At 42.3% G+C, this 24798-nt stretch overlaps 1 protein-coding gene across 1 annotated transcript in view; it reads right to left on the bottom strand.

Annotated features, from left to right (window-relative positions):
• Nucleotides 1-24798, bottom strand: part of LOC126464665 (zinc finger protein 236) — an 864481-nt gene that overhangs the window by 473481 nt on the left and 366202 nt on the right. The window contains exon 4 of the mRNA XM_050096252.1: nt 2271-2513. Within this exon, the coding sequence (XP_049952209.1) occupies nt 2271-2513 (243 nt within the window). The remainder of the gene's footprint in view (nt 1-2270; nt 2514-24798) is intronic.

Genomic DNA, 24798 nt, shown 5'->3' with positions numbered 1-24798 from the left:
GAAAATACGTAGCTTTAAGGTTCTTATTTTCAGTACAACAACCGAGAACCAGAGCCAGGACTCCGACTACAATGCAATGGTTAACGGAGGTAAGAAAAAATACTCTGGTGCGTGTGTGGGCCGCAGTTGTAATCAATAACTAAAGATTCTTTGCTTTAAAGTGAACTGACTAGCCGAGGAAATTAATATGAAAAGTTTATTCCATTGTTCAACTTGTTGTTGTTGTTGTGGTCTTCAGTCCTGAGACTGGTTTGATGCAGCTCTCCATGCTACTCTATCCTGTGCAAGCTTTTTCATCTCCCAGTACCTACTGCAACCTACATCCTTCTGAATCTGCTTTGTGTATTCATCTCTTGGTCTCCCTCTACGATTTTTACCCTCCACGCTCCCCTCCAATACTAAATTGGTGATCCCTTGATGCCTCAGAACATGTCCTACCAACCGATCCCTTCTTCTGGTCAAGTTGCGCCACAAACTTCTCTTCTCCCCAATCCTATTCAATACTTCCTCATTAGTTATGTGATCTACCCATCTAATCTTCAGCATTCTTCTGTAGCACCACATTTCGAAAGCTTCTATTCTCTTCTTGTCCAAACTATTTATCGTCCATGTTTCACTTCCATACATGGCTACACTCCATACAAATACTTTCAGAAATGACTTCCTGACACTTAAATCAATACTGGATGTTAACAAATTTCTCTTCTTCAGAAACGCTTTCCTTGCCATTGCCAGCCTACATTTTATATCCTCTCTACTTCGACCATCATCAGTTATTTTGCTCCCCAAATAGCAAAACTCCTTTCCTAATTTAAGTGCCTCATTTCCTAATCTAATTCCCTCAGCATCACCCGACTTAATTAGACTACATTCCATTATCCTTGTTTTGCTTTTGTTGATGTTCATCTTATATCCTCCTTTCAAGACACTGTCCATTCCATTCAACTGCTCTTCCAAGTCCTTTGCTGTCTCTGACAGAATTACAATGTCATCGGCGAACCTCAAAGTTTTTATTTCTTCTCCATGAATTTTAATACCTACTCCGAATTTTTCTTTTGTTTCCTTTACTGCTTGCTCAATATACAGATTGAACAACATCGGGGAGAGGCTACAACCCTGTCTTACTCCCTTCCCAACCACTGCTTCCCTTTCATGTCCCTCGACTCTTATAACTGCCATCTGGTTTCTGTACAAATTGTAAATAGCCTTTCGCTCCCTGTATTTTACCCCTGCCACCTTCAGAATTTGAAAGAGAGTATTCCAGTCAATATTGTCAAAAGCTTTCTCTAAGTCTACAAATGCTAGAAACGTAGGTTTGCCTTTCCTTAATCTTTCTTCTAAGATAAGTCGTAAGGTCAGTATTGCCTCACGTGTTCCAGTGTTTCTACGGAATCCAAACTGATCTTCCCCGAGGTTGGCTTCTACTAGTTTTTCCATTCGTCTGTAAAGAATTCGTGTTAGTATTTTGCAGCTGTGACTTATTAAGCTGATAGTTCGGTAATTTTCACATCTGTCAACACCTGCTTTCTTTGGGATTGGAATTATTATATTCTTCTTGAAGTCTGAGGGTATTTCGCCTGTCTCATACATCTTCCTCACCAGATGGTAGAGTTTTGTCAGGACTGGCTCTCCCACGGCCGTCAGTAGTTCTTGTTCAACTTATATGCTCAAATCTTAAGAATCAGCGCGTCTAACATTCATTAACGTAACAAATTTCAAAATGGTTCAAATGGCTCTGAGCACTATAGGACTTAATTTCTGAGGTCATCAGTCCCCTAGAACATTGAACTACTTAAACCTAACTAACCTAAGGACATCACACACATCCATGCCCAAGCGCGTAGAACCGCTCGGCCACCCTGCCGGCACGTAACAAATAATTTAAGATTAATATTGTTAAAAAGGAGAACTTCACAAAAGCATTTAATCGTAAATCAAAATAAAATGAAATATCATTTTTATTAAGGCCCACCACGTAAGTCGGCAACAATCAAAATAAAAAATAATAATATATTAAATTACGACGGCCGACGGACGCGAGAAGGGATGTAGTTTTACTGCTTGCTACACCGTTCGGATTTTATGAGGGTACTTCTGGACTTTTCAACCACCCTGTGGGGTGGATTTTTTTAAGTATCGTATCCTGGCATATTTGTCTTTCTCGTTTCGGGTGGGAGGTGGATAGGGTGCGGTGCGGGGGGATGATGTTAACGACACTATGCATCTTCGTCCACAATTCGTGATTTATTACAGTTGGCCACGATACGTACCTCTTGTTGGTGATGGGGAGGTGAGCCCGGTCGATGTTCTTGGGGTGAGAGCTGCGGCCTCCACTTGCCGCCGGTGAAGGAGGGCGGCGGCTCCAACGGCGGCGGGGGTGGAAGGGGTGACGCTGCGCCGCCCCCAGCCCAGGCGCTGGGCCGCCACTTGCCCCCTGTGTGGCCGCGCGGCGGACACTCCTCCTCAAAGTCCGCGAACTCCTCTCCGTCACTGTACTCCTCTTCCTCTTCCTCCTGAAACAGCACATCACTACAGTTGTGTGTGTGCGAGGTCTGGCTGAAAAATAACACGACTCACCTTTAACAAAGAGCACTGCCTTCGAAGTTCAACGATATACGGTCGAGTCATATGGCACCACCTCTCTCCATTTCCGCTTCGTGTTCATCCGCCGATCACTCAGTCGAAAGCTGGCCTCCTATTGTGTCAGACCGACTATTAGCAGTCCGTCGAAAATGTTTGGAAGAGCAACACATGAATGTGGAATTAAGAGTGGAACTTGTAAATACTGTCGCAGAGGTGCATTCTTTACTCAAGACACAAAAGAATTCAAGGATTAGCTGCCAGTGGGCACTGATTTACACTAGTGGCCATTAAAATTGCTACACCACGAAGCTGACGAGCTACAGACGCCACAAAATTTAACCGACAGGAAGAAGATGCTGTGATATGCAAATGATTAACTTATCAGAACATTCAACCCACGTTGGCGCTGATGGCGACACCTACAACGTGCTGACATGAGGAAAGTTTCCAACCGATTCCTCATACACAAACAGCAGTTGACCGGCGTTGCCTGGTGAATCGTTGTTGTGATGCCTCGTGTAAAGAGGAGAAATGCGTACCATCACGTTTCCGACTTTGACAAAGGTCGGATTGTAGCCTATCGCGATTGCGGTTTATCGTATCGCGACATTGCTGCTCGCGTTGGTCGATATCCAATGACTGTTAGCAGAATATGGAATCGGTGGGTTAAGGAGGGTAATACGGAACGCCGTGCTGGATCCCAACGGCCTCATGTCACTAGCAGTCGGGATGACAGACATCTTATCCGCGTGGTTCAAATGGCTCTGAGCACTATGGGACTTAACATCTCAGGTCATCAGTCCCCTAGAACTTAGAACTACTTAAACCTAACAAACCTAAGGACATCACACACATCCATGCCCGAGGCAGGATTCGAACCTGCGACCGTAGCGGTCGCGCGGTTCCAGACTGAAGCGCCTAGAACCGCTCGGCCACCAGGGCCGGCTATCCGCGTGGCTGTAACGGATCGTGCAGCCACGTCTCGATCCCTGGGTCAACAGATGGGGACGTTTGCAAGACAAGTACCATCTGCACGAACAGTTCGACGACGTTTGCAGCAGCATGGACTACAGCTCCGAGACCACGGCTGCGGTTACCCTTGACGCTGCATCACAGACAAGACCGCCTGAGATGGTGTACTCAACGATCAACCTGGGTGCACGAATGGCGAAACGTCATTTTTCGGATAAATCCAGGTTCTGTTTATAGCATCATGATGCTCGCATCCGTGTTCGGCGACATCGCGGTGAACGCACATTGGAAGCGTGTATTCGTTATCGCCATACTGGCGTATCACCCGGCGTGATGGTATGGGATGCCAGTGGTTACACGTTTATGTCACCTCTTGTTCGCAATGACGGCACTTTGAACAGTGGACGTTACATTTCAGTTGTGTTACGCCCGTGGCTCTAGTCTTCATTCGAGTCCTGCGAAACCCAACATTTCAGCAGGATAATGCACGACCGCATGTTGCAGGTCCTGTACGGGCCTTTCTGGATACGGAAAATGTTCAACTGCTGCACTAGCCAGCACATTCTCCAGATCTCTCACCAATTGAAAACGTCTGGTCAATGGTGGCCGAGCAACTGGCTCGTCACAATAGGCCAGTCACTACTCTTGATGAACTGTGGTAGCGTGTTGAATCTGAATGGGCAGCTGTACCTGTACACGCCATCCAAGCTCTCTTTCACTCAATGCCAAGGGGTATCAAGGCCGTTTATACGGCCAGAGGTGGTTGTTCTGGGTACTGATTTCTCAGGATCTACGCACCCAAATTGCGTGAAAATGTTATCACATGTCAGTTCTACACTCCTGGAAATGGAAAAAAGAACACATTGACACCGGTGTGTCAGACCCACCATACTTGCTCCGGACACTGCGAGAGGGCTGTACAAGCAATGATCACACGCACGGCACAGCGGACACACCAGGAACCGCGGTGTTGGCCGTCGAATGGCGCTAGCTGCGCAACATTTGTGCACCGCCGCCGTCAGTGTCAGCCAGTTTGCCGTGGCATACGGAGCTCCATCGCAGTCTTTAACACTGGTAGCATGCCGCGACAGCGTGGACGTGAACCGTATGTTGAGGGCGTATAGTGGGCATGCGGGAGGCCGGGTGGACGTACCGCCGAATTGCTCAACACGTGGGGCGTGAGGTCTCCACAGTACATCGATGTTGTCGCCAGTGGTCGGCGGAAGGTGCACGTGCCCGTCGACCTGGGACCGGACCGCAGCGACGCACGGATGCACGCCAAGACCGTAGGATCCTACGCAGTGCCATAGGGGACCGCACCGCCACTTCCCAGCAAATTAGGGACACTGTTGCTCCTGGGGTATCGGCGAGGACCATTCGCAACCGTCTCCATGAAGCTGGGCTACGGTCCCGCACACCGTTAGGCCGTCTTCCGCTCACGCCCCAACATCGTGCAGCCCGCCTCCAGTGGTGTCGCGACAGGCGTGAATGGAGGGACGAATGGAGACGTGTCGTCTTCAGCGATGAGAGTCGCTTCTGCCTTGGTGCCAATGATGGTCGTATGCGTGTTTGGCGCCGTGCAGGTGAGCGCCACAATCAGGACTGCATACGACCGAGGCACACAGAGCCAACACCCGGCATCATGGTGTGGGGAGCGATCTCCTACACTGGCCGTACACCACTGGTGATCGTCGAGGGGACACTGAATAGTGCACGGTACATCCAAACCGTCATCGAACCCATCGTTCTACCATTCCTAGACCGGCAAGGGAACTTGCTGTTCCAACAGGACAATGCACGTCCGCATGTATCCCGTGCCACCCAACGTGCTCTAGAAGGTGTAAGTCAACTACCCTGGCCAGCAAGATCTACGGATATGTCCCCCATTGAGCATGTTTGGGACTGGATGAAGCATCGTCTCACGCGGTCTGCATGTCCAGCACGAACGCTGGTCCAACTGAGGCGCCAGGTGGAAATGGCATGGCAAGCCGTTCCACAGGACTACATCCAGCATCTCTACGATCGTCTCCATGGGAGAATAGCAGCCTGCATTGCTGCGAGAGGTGGATATACACTGTACTAGTGCCGACATTGTGCATGCTCTGTTGCCTGTGTCTATGTGCCTGTGGTTCTGTCACTGTGATCATGTGATGTATCTGACCCCAGGAATGTGTCAATAAAGTTTCCCCTTCCTGGGACAATGAATTCACGGTGTTCTTATTTCAATTTCCAGGAGTGTAGTATAATATATTTGTCCAGTGAATACCCGTTTATCATCTGCATTTCTTCTTGGTGTAGCAAGTTTAATGGCCAACTTGAAATTTGTGCAGTTCCGCATTCAAATCTGGGTTTCCTGTTTATCAGGCAGATGCGTTGAACACTACGCCAACCCGGACACTGTGGTCACTACAACCGCACGGACTACGACAACACGCCTCCCGTCAGATCCAGATCCTCAACTTATACCACACACTATTGATGCAGTGCCCTAACTCATTAGCCTCATTACTACCAGCGTGATACCAATTCTCTTAAGAGTTCGAGCTTGATGTGAATCTGAACTGAGTTTTTTTATACATATGTAGGAAGAACAGAATATATGCCATTCTTTATTGAAACAGTGCTATGGTGATGAACGTGTTACACGCACTCATGTCTTTTAGTGGTTTAAGCGGTTGATAGGGGGACAAGAAAACATTGAAAGTGAGCCACGTTTTTAGCAACACTCAGCGACAACTGAGAGCGAAAACATTGAAAAACCTGGAGGTTTAATCCGAAACGACCGTCGGTTGAGTATTCGTCTGATTGCTGTTAGTGTAAGAATAGACAAAGAAATACTTTGCAGACTTCACATAAACATTTTTTCGTGAAGGAAGTTTGTTCAAAATTGTTCCCCTAGAGCACGAGGCCTGTAATGTCGTTTTTGGCAAAGCATGGGTCCCTTACCTAAGCTGCATTTATCATGAATCTCTCGCCAGAGCGAAGCCCTAAGCGACTGGAAAAAAGCGCTGGTGACTCCAGTATTTAAGAAGGGTAAAAGAACGGACCCGCAAAATTACAGAGCAATATCCATAAGTTCGGAACGGTTCAAATGGCTCTGAGTACTATGGGACTTAACATCTGAGGTCATCAGTCCCCTAGTTTTCGAACTACTTAAACCTAACTAACCTAAGGACATCACACACATCCATGTCCGAGGCAGGATTCGAAACTGCGACCTTAGTTGTCGCGCGGTTCCAGACTGAAGCGCCTAGAACCGCTAGGCCACACCGGCCGGCCCCTAACTTAGATTTGCTGCAGAATTCTTGAACACATTCTCAGTTCGAATATAATAAACTTTCTTGAGACAGAGAAGGTTATGTCCACGAATGAGCGTGGGTTTAGAAAGCATTGCAGAACTCAGTTTGCCCTTTTTCCACATGATATGCTGCGAACTATGGATGAAGGGCAACAAGCAGATGCCATATTTCTAGATTTCCGGAAGGCGCTGCACACGGTGTCCATTATAGGCTGCTAAGAAGGTACGAGCATACAGAATAAGTTCACAGATATGTGAATGGCTCGAAGACTTCCAAAGTAACAGAACCCGTAGGTTATCCTCGACGGATAGTGTTCATCAAAGACAAGGGTATCGTTAGGGCTGACCCAGGGAAGTATGAGAGGACCACTGTCGTTCTCTATATGTTGTTGTTGTTGTTGTGGTCTTCAATCCTGAGACTGTTTTGATGCAGCTCTCCATGCTACTCTATCCTGTGCAAGCTTCTTCATCTCCCAGTACCTACTGCAGCCAACATCCTTCTGAATCTGTTTAGTGTGTTCATCTCTTGGTCTCCCTCTACGATTTTTACCCTCCACGCTGCCCTCCAATACTAAATTGGTGATCCCTTGATGCCTCAGAATATGCCCTACCAACCGATCCCTTCTTCTAGTCAAGTTGTGCCACAAGCTCCTCTTCTCCCCAATTCTATTCAATACCTCCTCATTAGTTATGTGATCTACCCATCTAATCTTCAGCATTCTTCTGTAGCACCACATTTCGAAAGCTTCTATTCTCTTTTTGTCTAAACTATTTATCGTCCACGTTTCACTTCCATATATGGGTACACTCCATACAAATACTTTCAGAAACGACTTCCTGACATTTAAATCGATATTAGATGTTAACAAATTTTTCTTCTTCAGAAACGCTTTCCTTGCCATTGCCAGTCTACATTTTATATCCTCTCTACTTCGACCATCATCAGCTATTTGACTCGCCAAATAGCAAAACTCCTTTACTACTATAAGTGTCTCATTTCCTAATCTAATTCCCTCAGCATCAACCGACTTAATTCGACTACATTCCATTATCCTTGTTTTGCTTTTGTTGATGTTCATTTTATATCCTACTTTCAGGACACTGTCCATTCCGTTCAACTGCTCTTCCAAGTCCTTTGCTGTGTCTGACAGAATTACAATGACATCGGTGAACCTCAAAATTTTTATTTCTTCTCCATGGATTTTAATTCCTACTCCGAACTTTTCTTTTGTTTCCTTCACTGCTTGCTCAATATACAGATTGAATAACATCGGGGAGCCGGCCGCAGTGGCCGTGCGCGTAAAGGCGCTGCAGTCTGGAACCGCAAGACCGCTACGGTCGCAGGTTCGAATCCTGCCTCGGGCATGGATGTTTGTGATGTCCTTAGGTTAGTTAGGTTTAACTAGTTCTAAGTTCTAGGGGACTAATGACCGCAGCAGTTGAGTCCCATAGTGCTCAGAGCCATTTGAACCATTTGAACATCGGGGATAGGCTACACCCCTGTCTCACTCCCTTCCCAACCACTGATTCCCTTTCATACCCCTCGACTCTAATAACTGCCATCTGCTTTCTGTACAAATTGTAAATAGCCTTTCGCTCCCTGTGTTTCACCCCTGCCACCTTCAGAATTTGAAAGAGAATATTCCAATCAACATTGTCAAAAGCTTTCTCTAAGTGTACAAATGCTAGAAACGTAGGTTTGCCCTTCCTTAATCTTTCTTCTAAGATAAGTTCTCTATATACATCAATGAATTGGCGGACACGGTGGGCATCAATTTGCGGTTGTTTGTAGATGTGGTGTACGGCAAGGCGTGTAAGTTGAGTGACTGTAGGAAGATACAAGACGATTTAGACAAAATTTCTAGTTGGTGTTATGAATGGCAGCTAGGTCTAAATGTAGAAAAATATTAGTTGATGCTGATGTAGCGTTGGATTTAGTATATTGAGAAAATTTAGAAAACCGGTATTTGAAGCCGACTGCCGAACGAGTTTACTGCGACCAACATACATTGCGCGTAGGGAGCGTGAAGGTAAGATATGAGAAATTAGGACTCATACGGAGGCAGGCAGACAACCATTTTTCCCTCTCTCTCCTTGTGAGTGGAACAGGAAAAGAAATGACTAGTAGTGGTACAGGGTACCCTCCACCAAGCACGGTACGGTGGCTTGCGGAGTATCTATATAGATGTAGATGTAGATGCCTGCGTTGCAGCCACATATTGCTCTGTATGACTTTTTTCTGTTCCTGAAATTGTAATCTACACTGAAATAAACTAGTAGTGAGCCACTTGAGGCCGTGAAAGTAAAAGCGACGGACCCCATAAACATCCTTTCAGAAGATAACTTCTAACACTGCTCTGAGCACTAGAAACTTCGCCGGCCGGAGTGGCCGTGCGGTCCTAGGCGCTTCAGCCTGGAACCGCGTGACCGCTACGGTCGCAGGTTCGAATCCTGCCTCGGGCATGGATGTGTGTGATGTCCTTGGGTTAGTTAGGTTTAAGTAGTTCTAAGTTCTAGGGGACTGATGACCACAGATGTTAAGTCCCATAGTGCTCAGAGCCATTTGAACTATTTGAACTAGAAAATTCGCATGGAGCGTGTGAGGATCGTGGAGAAGAGTATTTTGAAGGGGATAAAGGACCACTTGTGAAGCAGAAAAAAATAAAGAACGTAATATCACCGATGCGATTATTTTTGTAGTCAAACCTCGTTCTTTCTTACCGTATTGCTTGAAAACAGCGTTCACTTCGGCTCCTAAGCAGAGACGACATATCTGCTTACTCAATTACGTAATGTAAAGAAATTGTAAAGCAGAGATTGGTTCCCGAAATCTAAGGTGCTCCTTGCATATCTTTATCATTTATCTGTTAAAACAATGAGAGGCTATTGTACTACTTCTACCTTGACTGGTGTCACGTGTCTCTCCGTCTTCGTTTTGGATATTGTAAGTGTTGCTCATGTAAAAAGTTTTTTTGAACAATTATTTAGTTAAATTTCTTAGCAATGCTTTATTTAACATAAATGTTTGAAGCATTTATTTTTCGTATGATTTTATCTTGCAATACTAAGCTACTATTTCATAGGAGGCCGTTTTCAAAAGGATTGCGACCGCCATTCTTCAGTGTCGAAACGATTTCAGTCTCATCCTTGCCTTTTTCATTAATTATTCACTCATTAAAGAAAGAACCTATCTATGAGTAAGCCGAAGTCCGATCATATTAACTTCGTTTTTACACTCGCATGATGTAAGAACTTCGTGAATGTCTCGCGGTCAAAAGCTCACTGAACAGTGTCGAGAGATACCCGTCACGCATTGCCATAACATTCAGCGGCAGGAGAAAATTTAATTACTTAACACTCAAATACGTTTTCTCATTAGTTTGGTCCCTTAGAAATTCACACACGCACTTTTTCTCATTGCAGCATTTACGCAGATAATAGGAAACAGTCCCATCGCTGTTGGAACGCGCTTTCGTGACGCAGAAAAATACAATGCCGGAGAAAACGAACTATACCTGGAAACACGACGTCGATTTTGATCCGATGACGGCGTATGTCACCTGGGCTATAGAAGATCTACTGATAAACTGCTTTAACATCGTCCGCCAAGAGATAGCGTAGTGGCATAGGTACCAGAGCGTCACCGGTGTCTACCCTTTAATATGGAAGGCTCACAGCCAGAAGGCTTAGTGTGGCGCAAACGTGTGAAGCAAGCAGGCAACTATGCCACAGAGACGCAACGTGCTTCCTGCAGCCAACTGAGCGAGTTTGAAACGGGTCAAATTGTGGCTTGGGAGCGGCGGGGTCCCGGCGGAGGTTCGAGTCCTCCCTCGGGCATGGGTGTGCATGTTTGTCCTTAGGATAATTTAGGTTAAGTAGTGTGTAAGCTTAGGGACTGATGACCTTAGCAGTTAAGTCCCATAAGATTTCACACACATTTGAGCATTCTTTTGGAGCGGCGGGATGCTCCTTTCAGAGAACTGCCACACAAGCTGAACCCGCTGGGTCAGTTTTGCAACGATGCTGGTGTCAGTGGTCATGTTATCTTCCTTTCATCCGTAGACGCGGTTCTGAAAGTCCACGCAGCACAGACGCCCGCCAGGATAGTAGTGTTGTAAGGACACCAGTGGCAGGTCGTACAGGCAGCACAGCACAGAAAGGCGGCTTGTGGGCCCAGACGCCGGCCGGAGTGGTCGAGCGGTTCTAGGCGCTACAGTCTGCAGCCGCGCGACCGCTACGGTCGCTGGTTCGAATCCTGCCTCGGGCATGGGCGTGTGTGATGTCCTTAGGTTAGTTAGGTTTAAGTAGTTCTATGTTCTAGGGGACTGATGACCTCAGCAGTTAAGTCCCATAGTGCTCAGAGCCATTTGAACCATTTTTGGGCCCAGACGTGTCAACACGTACTGTTGCGAATACGTTATTAGATGTGGCGCAACGGGCAGGCACAGCGTCGACGTCCACGACTCGAGTGGTGCCGTCAGAGGATCACTTGGAAGATGGAATGGCACGCCTCGATCATCAGCAATGAAAGTAGAATCTGTCTCTCCGCAAGCGATGGTCGTTTGTGCGTGCCACGTAGACCTGGTGAGCGCTGTGTCATTGAGTGCATCCGTGCAAGACACAGTGGCCCCCCGCCAGGCCTTATAGTCTGGGATGCGGTAACCTACAACTGTCGTTCTGTTTGGTGTTTCTGGAGGGGACACTAACTAGGACTCCGTGCGTACAGAAGGTTGTTGGACCTGTTCTTTTGCCGTTGTTGCTACGGGAAGGTGATGTGTTAGTCCAACAGGATACTGCTCCGCCAAACTGCCCGTGAAACTCAACGTGCTCTGCAAGACGTACGGCAACTTCTCTGGCCAACATGATCTTCGGACTTGTCTCTAATGGAGGATATGATGGAACGATAAGTGACTCGTGCGACTCGTCAACCAAGTACTCTTACAGAACTACGTGAACAGATCGAACGTATCCCAGCACAAAATTCGTCATTTGTACGATCGACTGGATGCCAGAGTCAGTGACTGCGTTGAAGCCTATGGACGCTACACCACGCAGTAATATGTGTGTTTCAGCATGGGTCGATAACTGGTACCTCGGAACCGCTAGTACTATTGGTCTGGAAATGTAATCATAACATGTGCTCCATATGCACTGTTGCAACAATGAATCTTGAGTGAATCGGAAACCTCTAAAATAGTGTAATAATTTTTTTCCAGCAGTGTATGTACGGGAAACCTCTGAATTTCTCCCATCTGTAAATGTCGCACGCTTGAAGGATTATCCTATGATGTAATTTTCTCTAAGCTGAAAGCACATTTCAGACTGAGCTATCCAAGCACGCCTCACGACCCGCCCTTACTGCTTCACTTGCACCAGTACCTCTCACCTGCCTTCCGAATCACACAGAAGGTAGCCTGTATATTTTGCGGGACTACCACTCGCGGAAGCAAAGGCAAAGAGGAGAATTAGCTAAGCCACAGCCTAAGCGATTGCTTCCAAAATGTTTCACTCTGCAACGGTGAGTGCGCCGTTCCAAATCCGCGCGGACTCCACTGCATATTGAAACATTCATTCTGAAAACTACAACAAGTCACCGATGACAGTGTCACTAAAGCAGAATTATTAAACACGGTTTACCGAAACTCCTTCACCAGAGAAGACGAAGTAAATATTCCTGAATTCCGATCAAGAACAACTGCCAAAATGAGAAACATAGAAGTAGATATCCTCGGAGTAACGATGCAGCTTAAATCACTTAACAGAGGCAAGCCTCCGGTCCAGATTGTATACCAGTCAGGTCCCTCTCAGAGTATGCTGATAAAATAGCTCCATATTGAAAGGTGGCTACACTGAGCCACTGCGCCAGAGATTGCGCCAAAGAGTATTATTCTGCCGCCTCCACAGTGCTTGTCGAGAGCTCGTGGCAGTCAGTGCCTGTCGAGGACTCGGGGTAGTCTGTGCTGAGATGTTGTAGCAGAGAGTGTTTATTGAGATGTGCTAGTAGGCAGTGCTTGCTGAGATGTGATATTGGAGAGTTCTGGTTGAGATGTGATAGTAGAGAGTCGGTGTGAGATATATTGTAAGGATTAGAGTGATTTTCATCAATATAAATGAGGTAACGAACTCCGTTTCTTTTTTTTTTTCATTATTTCAGTGTCCTAAATAATGCGTCATTACAGGTTCAGTCAACAAAGCATCTGGCGTGTGTTCTTGTATTAGAGTTTAATTCTGCTTTCCTTACGCAATTATAGTATTTCTAATTTTCTTTTATCACGTCAATATAATTGGTATTTAAAATTTCTTGTCTTGTTGAAGAAGAACCGTGCCAGATGTGTACGTTGAGTCACACTCCCACACACAGAACAATTACACTTGTGCTTTGGGTTCGTAGGTTTTATAGTTGCTGGGGACTTAATTAATTATTTGTGTTAACGAAAATTTTCTTTCATTGTTCGTTGTTATTCTATGCAGTCAGATAGCGTAATAATACTGGTCAGGGCCTACCGTTTACGAGACTTGCGTAATCGGACAGACAGCTACGAAAAATAAAAAGTATTTTCATTAATAATAATTAAGCCCCCATGCACGTGGCGACCGCTGCTTCGGATCGCCCCTTGGAATCTTCTGATTGTAAAAATAGTAGACCGTAGTATTGTTGTAGTAATCTGGAGTTTAGTAATTGTAGTCTATTTTGCATGTGTAGATTTGGTAATTGTCATTCTTCTAATGGTATTTTTTCTCAGAATTTGATTTGTTGTCTTGTATACGCGGTTGACAATTTAGTGCAATTATTTCAATTGTTCAATTAATCGTGTTTGAGGGAAACATTTCATGTAAATGGTATTGTTGGAGATAAAGAGTCATTGTGTGTAATTTTCGTACAGTGACGAATTTTTTTATGTTTTGTAAATGATTACGCGATCAATGAAAAAGGCGAAAATGATGAATAGTGAGAATGACGAAATTGTTGAAATGGCGAACTCGCCAACACAGGACAACAGTATGATGAATAATGGAGTCGAAAACAATGTAATAAGTCGGGAAAATAGTCCGGAACCATTTCAAAATTTTTCTCAATCAGAAAATTCATAGAATACGAGATTAACGATAGAAGATTCTGGAATAGTATCGAACACAGATAGCTTTACAGCTATGACGAAGGAAACTGGTTTTGTGGGAAATGTTAGGGGCGAAAAGAATTTAGAACAAGTTAGTACGGAGCAGTTGATGAGTGCAAAATTAAATTTGGGAACACGGTTAGACTCACAAATAGGAACAATTAAAACTGAGATGGGAACAATGGGATCACAAATAGGAACAATTAAAACACAAATAGGAACAATTAAAACAAAGATGGGAACTTTACGATCTGAATTAAAAACTGATATGGGAACAATGGAAACACGGTTAGACTCACGAATAGGGACATGTTTCGAAAATAAGAAAGATGAGTTAAAGAAAGAAATCAGAGAAGAAGTACAACCGATTTTGAATTCTCATAATAATAGATTAGTTGCAGTAGAGATTAGACAAAGGGAACAGGATAGAGAACAGGAGGAAAGAGATCGCGTGATAGTACAGAAATTTTCAGAGTTAAATTTACAACGTGCACACGATAAGAAAGAAATATTTGAGAGAATCGAGGAATCCGTACCAAATGACAGAATAAATAATCTAACACAACAATATGAACAGTTAACTACCAAATGTGTCAATACTGAAACCCGAGTCGCGACACTTACGGAAGACGTAAATAAACAGAAAGAAAAAATAGGTGATTTAGCGGAAAGAGTTGAGAAGATTTCAGATAAATTGACAAATCTTAGTTTAAATGGGGACAGAGATTCGGATGATACAGCTCCATTACCATTTTCAGAAACCGAAGAGTACCAGAATATAAATAAGCATGTTGAAAATCAGGGAAAATTTAATGAACGCGTGAAAAGGGAATTTGAGGCATTAAAAAAGCAAGTCAAACAAATTGAAGGCGAAATCGTAGGAAAAGACAGCAGAAGAAATCTAGAATCACAGATATCAGAGGGGTTTGAAGAAAATAATTTGTTTCATTTACGGGATGCGACAAGAGAGCGCCAGGCGCGCGAACTTGACAATAATCGTCATTGGGACTGGGACAGACGCGGTAGGTCTTTGTCGCCACGAGGCGAGAATTTTGACTATAAACACTTTTTGACTGTTCGGAAATTTAAGATCTTCCGCAACTCTAAGAATGACATACATCCATGTGCATGGTTAGATCAATTTATGTTCGCACTTCCACCAAATTGGCCACTAAGTCACAAACTGGAATTTATGTGTGGATATTTAGAAAACGAACCGGCGACGCGGATGCGCGCACTCATTAGAGATTGTAATAATCTAAATGATTTTTATCATGCATTTCTATCGGCATATTGGTCCGAAAACACACAAGACAGAGTCAAACATAGTCTGATTATGCAGCGTAATTTTAAACAGTCTGAGTTCCGCACGCCGGCAGAGTACTTTGAAGACATGATTCGAAAGAATCAGTTCCTGTCCAACCCTTATAGCCCGACTGAATTAATTCGCATTTGTTTAACTAAGCTGCCACAATCCATAAGACAAATTGCTTTGGCCGGAAGATGTAAAGACGACATTGAGACTTTTAAGACTTTGTTGCAAGAACTTGGGTATGACAACGACGACGGGACTTCTTGTAACTTTTTCAGTAACAGTATTTACAATAGATTTTCAGAGAAAAGAGATAGTGATCGGAACGGGCGTTATGTGAGCAACTTTGAGAATGACAGACGTAACAGACAGGACAATAGATACCAGCCTTATGACAATAACAGACGTTCTAACAGAAATTACACAGACAATTATAATAACGGTATTTCGTACCGGAATGATCAATCATATGGAAACAGTAATCGGTATCATCAGGACAGAAATTATTCATACAGTAATAGAAATTCTTACTATAGAAATAATCAGGGTAGTAGATACAACAATAATTTCAGAAGTGACAGTCGAAATTATACACGAAGTAGTTATGCAGACAGGAAAACAGAAATTTTAATAACAGACACAACCAAGAATTTGCATCTAACAGACAGGAGGGACCTAATTGGCATCCTCCACGTGACAGAACTTCAGAGAGACAAGTGTAAATAGTAGAAATTGATCCGCGAAATGACGCGAATAATCAAAGACGTGACGCAAACAATCGACAATGACTTGCAGCTTCGGCTTCTGGCAGCAATATAGACAGTTCAGAAATTAATGACACTACGACTTTACACTACGTACGCCTGGAAGACATGAGAGACGTTTTGCTAGACGAAAAGGAAAATAATGTAGACGCATTTTTACATCCTGTTATTGAAGTATGTGTCGGTAAGAATAAGTTCACTGCAGTTTTAGATTCTGGGAGCCCACTGAATGTCATTAGTGAATCAGTTTTTCGTATATGTGTAAGAACTATTGCCTGTCCTGTGTTACCTATTTCAAAAACTACAATTCGAGGAGCGATTTCTGGAAAAAGTGTGGAAGTTAAACAACAGACCAACTTAAATTTCATTTGTCAAGGATACGAATTTTCTGCTAATTTTATTATTGTTCCATTACTCAGTACCCAAATCATATTAGGTATGGAGTTCCTTAACGCACATAAGGCAATTTTGAACTTTAAAGAAGGAAGTGTGAATTTGACTGTTGCCGGAATGCCGAAATGGTTGAAATTTTTCGAGTGTTTAGCAAGATCTGAATCAGATACAAAATGTTTAAGGTTTCTTACTTCTGATGTTTTCGTTGAGCATTATGACGACAGTGTGTTTATTCATGACAATGACAATAGATACAGAGACGCGATGGATGATATAATTAATAGCGAAGAATTAATTAATGAAAAGGTTAAGAAAGCTGAAGTGCCAGATGACGTTGCAAGAGAAGAGCTGCACCAAATTTTGACTTCACATGCTACAGTGTTTAGTCATCACACAGGAACTATACAAGGCTTACAATACTTATTTAAAGTAAAAGAACACACACCATTTCGCGGGAAAACGTACGCTATTCCTTTGGCTTACAGAGACAAGGTTAAGAATGAACTTCAGTACCTGTTAGATCAGGGCATTATTGAGCCTGCAGTCAGTCCTTATACCAGTCCATTACACGTTGTTCTTAAAAAGGATGGGTCAATTCGTTTGGTTCTGGATTCCAGACAGATAAATAATATCATCATTCCTGAAACTGACCGTCCACAAAATTTAGATGAACTTCTTCAACATTTCAATGGAATTAAAGTCTTATCCACGATTGATATGCGCGCAAGTTTTTGGCAAATAGAACTCCACCCTGATTGTAGGAAATATACTGCCTTTTTAGCCTTTGGTAACTGTTACCAGTTTCGGAAATTACCGTTTGGGCTTACTGTATCTTCAGCAGCATTCATTCGTAGCTTAAATGAAATTTTACCTGTTTATCTTCGTGACAATATTACTTCATATGTTGACGACATTCTTATTGCTAAACATTTTTGGAGTGAGCACAACAAAATTTTGGATTCATTATTACGTATCTCTGCAAGAGTTGGCATTACAGTGAACGTGAAAAATCTGAATTTGGTCGTTCACAGGTGAAATTTCTCGGTCACATTATTTCTACAGAAGGTATTCTTCCTGATCCAGTGAAATTAGACGCTATTCGTAACTATGCTGTTCCTACCACAAAACGTGATGTTCGTAGTTTCCTTGGTGTCTGTAATTTTCTTCGATGCTTTGTTAGATTGGACGATTTGGCCACACCTCGTTTATGTGAACTATCTGGAAAGAAATCTAATTGGTGTTGGGATGAGGAAGCTCAATCAGAATTTGAACAACTTCGTGATGCTTTAGTTGCTGCTCCACTTCTTTCACATCCGGATTTATCTAAAGATTTTTGTTTGGCGACGGACTCATCATACAAGGGCCTAGGTGCACATTTATTTCAAGAGATAGAAGAAAACGGCGTTGTAGTACAAAAGACTATTGCATTTGGAAATCGTGTTCTCTCTAAATCAGAAAAGAATTATTCGATTACGGAACTTGAAGCTTTGGCTGTTGTTTGGGCTTTCACAAAATTTCGCACATTTTTGTTTGGCAGACATACTAAGGTTTATACCGATCATCGAGCTCTGGAATTTCTTATGTCAACAAAATTAACTCACGGCAGATTGTCACGATGGGCGTTGTACCTACAGGAGTTTGACTTTAGTATTGTTTACATACAGGGTTCTTCAAATATTGTTGCTGATGCTTTATCACGTGCACCTGTGGGTTTGAAACAAAGTGCTGAAGAGGACTGCATAGAAAACAATTATTGTTTGATGTATATTCAAGGTGTTGCGTTTGAGAACTTTATTTCGTCTTCGCTCCAGGACATCGCTAAGGAGCAAAATAAGGATCCAATCTGGAAGGACATTAAGGAGAAGTGGAGGAGAAAGGAAAGCGTAGCGATTAGACAGCATTATTTAGTTCGCAATGACATTCTTTTTAAACGAAAATCGCTCGACAACTCTGTTTGGTTAGTTTGTATTCCTGATGAGTGGGTTAATAAGCTGATTTGGTATACGCATTTCAGTTATGCACACTTTGGTCCCAGAAAATGCTTTCATAAATTACGAGAAAATTGCTACTTCAGTAATATGGAAAAACGTATTCGATCTGTTCTGGCCAAATGCAAATTATGTCAAAAGGCTAAGCCGCCAACAGTTTCTCACAGAGCACCGTTGTTTCCTATCATTCCAGCGAAATTAAAGGAGATGGCTGCAGTCGATTTGTTCGGTCCAGTGGTTCGATCTACTAATGGTTTTGCGTACATTTTCGTAGCGGTGGAGTTGACATCAAAATATGTGTGTTTTACACCTTTACGCAAAGCAACAGCTCGTTCCGTATCTAACGCTTTCATCAAACATTTTCTTAAAGAAGTTGGTCATGTTGATAAGGTTATATCAGATAATGGATCACAGTTTCGTTCTAAAATTTGGCTTCGTACTCTACAGCGTCGTAAAATTAAACCAATTTTCATTTCACTTTTTCACCCTCAATCTAACGCTTCAGAGAGATGGATGAAGGAAATCAATAAATTGTGTCGTCTTTATTGTCACCAGAATCACAGAACTTGGGATCAGTATCTTAATATTTTTCAAAACATTCTGAATGAACTCCCTAATGATTCAACTTCTTTACCGCCTTTAATTGATATTAAAAAACAAAGCACCGACAAATCGCATTTCTGAAATCGTTCCTTTTCCGCCTACACGGAAACTACGGCATTCTGAAGTTGTGAACATGGCTCTGCAAAATATTGCATCTGCGGCTGCTAGAAGAGAGAAATCAGCTAAGCGTCCTGGTCATTTAAAAAATTTGTCAGTTGGTCAAAAAGTGTTAATTCTCACCGTTTGTCTCACAAAGGAAAAGGTTTGTGTCGCAAATTTTTTCTGCTTTATAACGGTCCATATAGAATTCGTAAAATTATTCATGATAACACTGTCGAAGTAGAAACTCTTAAATCTCGACGCTCTAAAGGAATACATCATATATCTAACGTAAAAATTTTTGTGGAATGATATACTTAAGAGAAACTCACAGCTACATGTAAACATGCGGAGAGTACAAGGATACCGCCCTGTGTTTTGGCGACGGCACATACTCAAAGCAACAGTCAAGTCTGCGCGCCGCACAAGGCAGTCGTTGACCGCGAACAATTGCTTCCTACGTCACGCGCCTACAGCTGATCGAGCGCTCAGTGCGAATGCACCGACAGCCGTAAACAAATACACAGTTTAATTTCTCCGATTAAATTCAGTATAAAGCTATAGTGACTTGATGAATTATGTTATTAACATTCAGTATTTTTCAGGATACGGTTCTATAAAATATTTAAGAACTTCAGGTAAAGTCTGTGTGTCTCCGACGTTAAGAGGACTTACTATCGAGAAATTTTCAGGATGAATATAATTTCCAAGAAGAAACTAATAAACTAAAAAGGTAACTATTAATTGAGTTTATTTTTCAGGTAACATATTTCCACTTAGGTACGTACTTTAGACGTAATTTGCTGCTCGCGATTATGTGATTCATACTTTGTGCTAATTTCATGTTCTATGAATTTATGTGTGAAGCGACGTGCTTGCGTACATTTGCTGATTTTTGTCAATGTTTTATTAATGAACAGGATTGTTATTTGTATATATTATGCATCGCTTGGCTGCACTGCTTTTTCAGTGATGTCATACTTTTTAATTATGTGCCTGCTGTGCTTATTTATTTAAATTATAATTGTCACATGATTAGTTGTGCTGATATGTATGTAAGTTATACTTTGTGATTTATCTGCTTGCGCCTTCATGTTTATTTATTAAGATTACATATGAACATTTATTTGCTTATGCTGATATGATGCTAATGACCTGTTTATTATGTTAGATAACATATGTTTACTGCTATGCGTATGGATTGCATATTTATACATTTCTGTTTGTCGTCACAACTACTCTTTAATTTGGTATATAGAAATGCTAATATACTGTGTACGAACATAGAGTTTAGGTCACACTACGGTATTAATTATAGATTGTTCGCTTGGCAGAGCCTTGTTGTAGGATTTGTGCTGCATCCACTTTTTGACATTCTGTTCACTACTGGTATATTTACTCGCTATTGCTTGTTTTGCTTACGCTCAGTGCCTTATATTTTTAAGATAAGAAAATGAACTGCTATAATTCGACGAACGACATTAGTACAAGGAACTTCATAGAAGTCACATGAGCTGAGGATTTATGGAAGCTGTATAACTTTATGCTAATAGGAAGGAAGCTAACGACATGACATACCATTACTAGGTTTAGACCATTAACAATTATTACACTGCATTCTTCGTGAGCAATTGAAATAGGAAGTGACACTTGACACAAGAAATACTCCACATGTTTGCTTCTGCCATAATTCTTGAAGTGATGTACACACTGTGAAATATTATGATCATTCACACTCCGTAATCGTACTTAATTACTGAGAGTTATTCGAACTAAGTCTGTTAGAGGTCATGTATGCATTTCTTTTGTTTATAACTCATAATGAGTAGAAGATTTGGGTCAGATGGATTACACAGAGGTTGTGTGTTGACAATGTGTCTTCAGATTGTATGGGATGATGAGGTTTGCATTAGGATTTTATCTGTACTTGTTCGAGGAGACTGACTAGAGGAAAGAGTTGTTATGGAAGTGAAATGATATTGGCAATAAGGTTTATATGTATCGACGTATTGAAGAGATATTATTGAGGTATTGAGATTATATGAAGTTGTTGATTATTGGAGTTTTTGTGGACAAGAGGTAAGGTAAATGCTATTAATGATACTAAGGTTTATATGTATCGACGTAAGAGGTATTATTGAAGTATTGAGATTATGTGATGCTGATGATTATTGGAGTTTTGGTATATAAGAGGTAAAGTAAGTGAGGAGCATATTTGTTTTTGTTGGTCTTATGGAACAAGGAGGATGAAGATAGCAGACTAGAACACTAAAGTAGAAGGAAAGATAGTCTATACACACACTTTGTTAAATCACTAAGCAGTATATACTTTTTTTTGAAGAGAGGAAGTATTTGCATATCTTGGCTCATTGACAGTTGTTCAACAACAGTACATTTGATCTGGCTTGGCAAACATTGGTCTTGACATGATGACTATGAGGTTGACTTAACTATTATTGACTGTTATACATTGCTGCCACTACTACTTGATACACATGATGAACTTCAGATTTTGACAGAATTGCATTTACACAGTTAACACTATTCAATTACACAGTAGTACTTAATGTGGATGAAAGATGAGTGAATGTGTTTTGTGTGTTTTCCTTTTCTAATCCTACCCACCTATCTCCTAAATATTATTTTATTGTTTGTTGTGGCTTGCACTGACACCCATAAATATTATAGGTTTACTGATATTTGAGTATTTGTAATAGTTAATATGACAATTATCTGATATCATTTGTGTGTTTATTAGAATTTATATGTCTAGTGTGTAAAAGCATTTGTATGTGTATTCAAACTATTGTTCATGCCTGAACTGTCTGATTAGTGATGGTGAATATTATGAACTGTTACCTGCACCTCTTCAACATAATGGGTGCCACTTAGAAACGTTTAATTTCTGCTGATGAACTGTGTGATCAGTGATAGTGAATATTATGGACTGTTACTTGTACTTTTTCTACATGATTGGTGCCACTAGGACATGTTTAATTTCTGCTTATAAACTCTGATGAACAGTGTGATCAGTGATAGTGAATATTATGGACTGCTCTCTGGACCTATTCAACATTGCTGAGTGCCACTAATGGAACTGATTCTACTGAAATAATGTCACTTGTTGCTGTCTGCACCTACTCAACATTGCTGGGTGCCACTAATGGAACTGCTTCTACTGAAATGAAGTCACTTGTTGGTGTCTGCACCTGCTCAACATTACTGGGTGCACAGATGAAGCTACTTCTATGGAAATGATGTCACTTGCCGGTGTCTGCACCTACTCAACATTGCTGGGTGCCACTGATGGATTGCTTCTACTGAAATAATGTGACTTGTTGCTGTCTGCACCTGCTCATCATTGCTAGGTGCAACTGATGGACTGCTTCTGCTGAAATGATGTCACTTGTTGGTGTCTGCACCTGCTCAACATTACTGGGTGCACAGATGGAGCTACTTCTATGGAAATGATGTCACTTGTCGGTGTCTGCACCTACCCAACATTGCTGGGTGCCACTGTTAGAACTGTTTCTACTGAAATGATGTCACTTGTTGCTGTCTGCACCTACTCAACATTGCTGGGTGCCACTAATGGAACTGCTTCTACTGAAATGAAGTCACTTGTTGGTGTCTGCACCTGCTCAACATTACTGGGTGCACAGATGAAGCTACTTCTATGGAAATGATGTCACTTGCCGGTGTCTGCACCTACTCAACATTGCTGGGTGCCACTGATGGATTGCTTCTACTGAAATAATGTGACTTGTTGCTGTCTGCACCTGCTCATCATTGCTAGGTGCAACTGATGGACTGCTTCTGCTGAAATGATGTCACTTGTTGGTGTCTGCACCTGCTCAACATTACTGGGTGCACAGATGGAGCTACTTCTATGGAAATGATGTCACTTGTCGGTGTCTGCACCTACCCAACATTGCTGGGTGCCACTGTTAGAACTGTTTCTACTGAAATGATGTTACTTCTTGCTGTCTGCACCTACTCAACATTGCTGGGTGCCACTAATAGAACTGCTTCTACTGAAATAATGTCACTTGTTGCTGTGTGTACCTGCTCAACTTTACTGGGTGCCACTAATGGAACTGCTTCTGCTGAGAAATGTGACTTGTTGCTGGGTGTACCTGCTCAACTTTACTGGGTGCCACTGATGGACTGCTTCTACTGAAAAGATGTCACCTGTTGGTGTCTTTTTTTTGTATAAACTAATCATTGAAAGCATTTTATGTGAACATTTGTTTACACTGATTTTTTGTGTATTGTGTGAACTCTTATGTAAAGTCACATGTATGAAAAGAAGTTGTATTGCTTACTGTATTTCATATATTAGGTTATTGAAAGGTCAGTGCAAAGCCAAAATTTTAACGAAGTAATATCCGGCGTTCCCCAACGAAATGTTACAGGCCCTCCATTGTTACTGATCTATATTAACTATATAGGAGACAATCTGAGTAGCTGTCTAAGATTGTTTGCAGATTATGCTGTCATTTACAGTCTTGTAAAGTCATCAGATGATCCAAACGACTTGCAAAATGATTTTGATAAAATATATGTATGGAGCGAAAAATGGCAATTGACCCTGAATAAACAAAAGTGTAGAATTATTCACATGAGTACTAAAAGAAATCAGCTAAATTTCGATTTCGCGATAAGTCACACAAATCTGAAAGCTGTAAATTCAACTAAATACTTAGGGATTACAATTACAAATAACCTACATTGGAACGATAACACAGATAATATTCTGGGTAGAGCAAACCAAAGACTGCGATTCACTGGCAGAACACTTAGAAGGTGCAACAAGTCTACCAAAGAGACTGCTTACACTACGCTTGTCCGCCCTATTCTGGAGTATTGCTGTGCGGTGTGGGATCCACATCAGGTGGGGCTAACGGATGCCATCGAAAAAGTACAAAGAAGGGGAGCTCATTTTGTATTATCGCGAAATAGGGAAGATAGTGTCACAGACATGATACGTGAATTGGAGTGGCAGTCATTAAAACAAAGGTGTTTTTGGTTGCGACGGGATCTTCTCATGAAATTTCAATCACCAGTTTTCTCCTCCGACTGCAAAAACATTCTGTTGCCACTCACCTACTTAGGGAGAAATGATCATCACGATAAAATAAGAGAAATCAGGGCTCGCACAGAAAAATTTAAGTGCTCGTTTTTCCCACGTGCCGTTCGAGAATGGAACGGTAGAGAGACAGCTTGAAGGTGGTTCATTGAACCCACTGCCAGGCACTTTATTCTGAATAGAAGAGTAATCACGTAGATGTAGATGTGCAACAACTGCAGTCTTTGCTCTCAGCTGACATGCATTCAACGGTAGCGGAAGCTGAAATTTTAAATTTAGCATTTGTGAAATCTTTCACGCAGGAGGATAGTACAAACATACCGCCGTTTGAGTCTCGTACAGATTCCCGTATAGAGGACATAGTGATAGACATCCATGCGGTTGTGAAGCAGCTGAATGGGTTGAAAATAAATAAATCGCCAGGTCCTGTTGGGATTCCAATTCAGATTTACAGAGAGTACATTACTGCATTGGCTCCTTAGTTAGCTTGCATTTATCGCGAATCTCTTGCCCAACGTAAAGTCCCGAGCGACTGGAAAAAAGCTCAGGTGACGCCTGTATATAAGAAGGGCAGAAGGA

This window comes from Schistocerca serialis, chromosome 1 (assembly GCF_023864345.2).
Source record: "Schistocerca serialis cubense isolate TAMUIC-IGC-003099 chromosome 1, iqSchSeri2.2, whole genome shotgun sequence".
In the NCBI taxonomy this organism is placed as follows: Eukaryota; Metazoa; Arthropoda; class Insecta; order Orthoptera; family Acrididae; genus Schistocerca; species Schistocerca serialis.
Note: the sequence above shows the minus strand (reverse complement) of the source record. Positions and strands in the feature narration are given on the sequence as shown.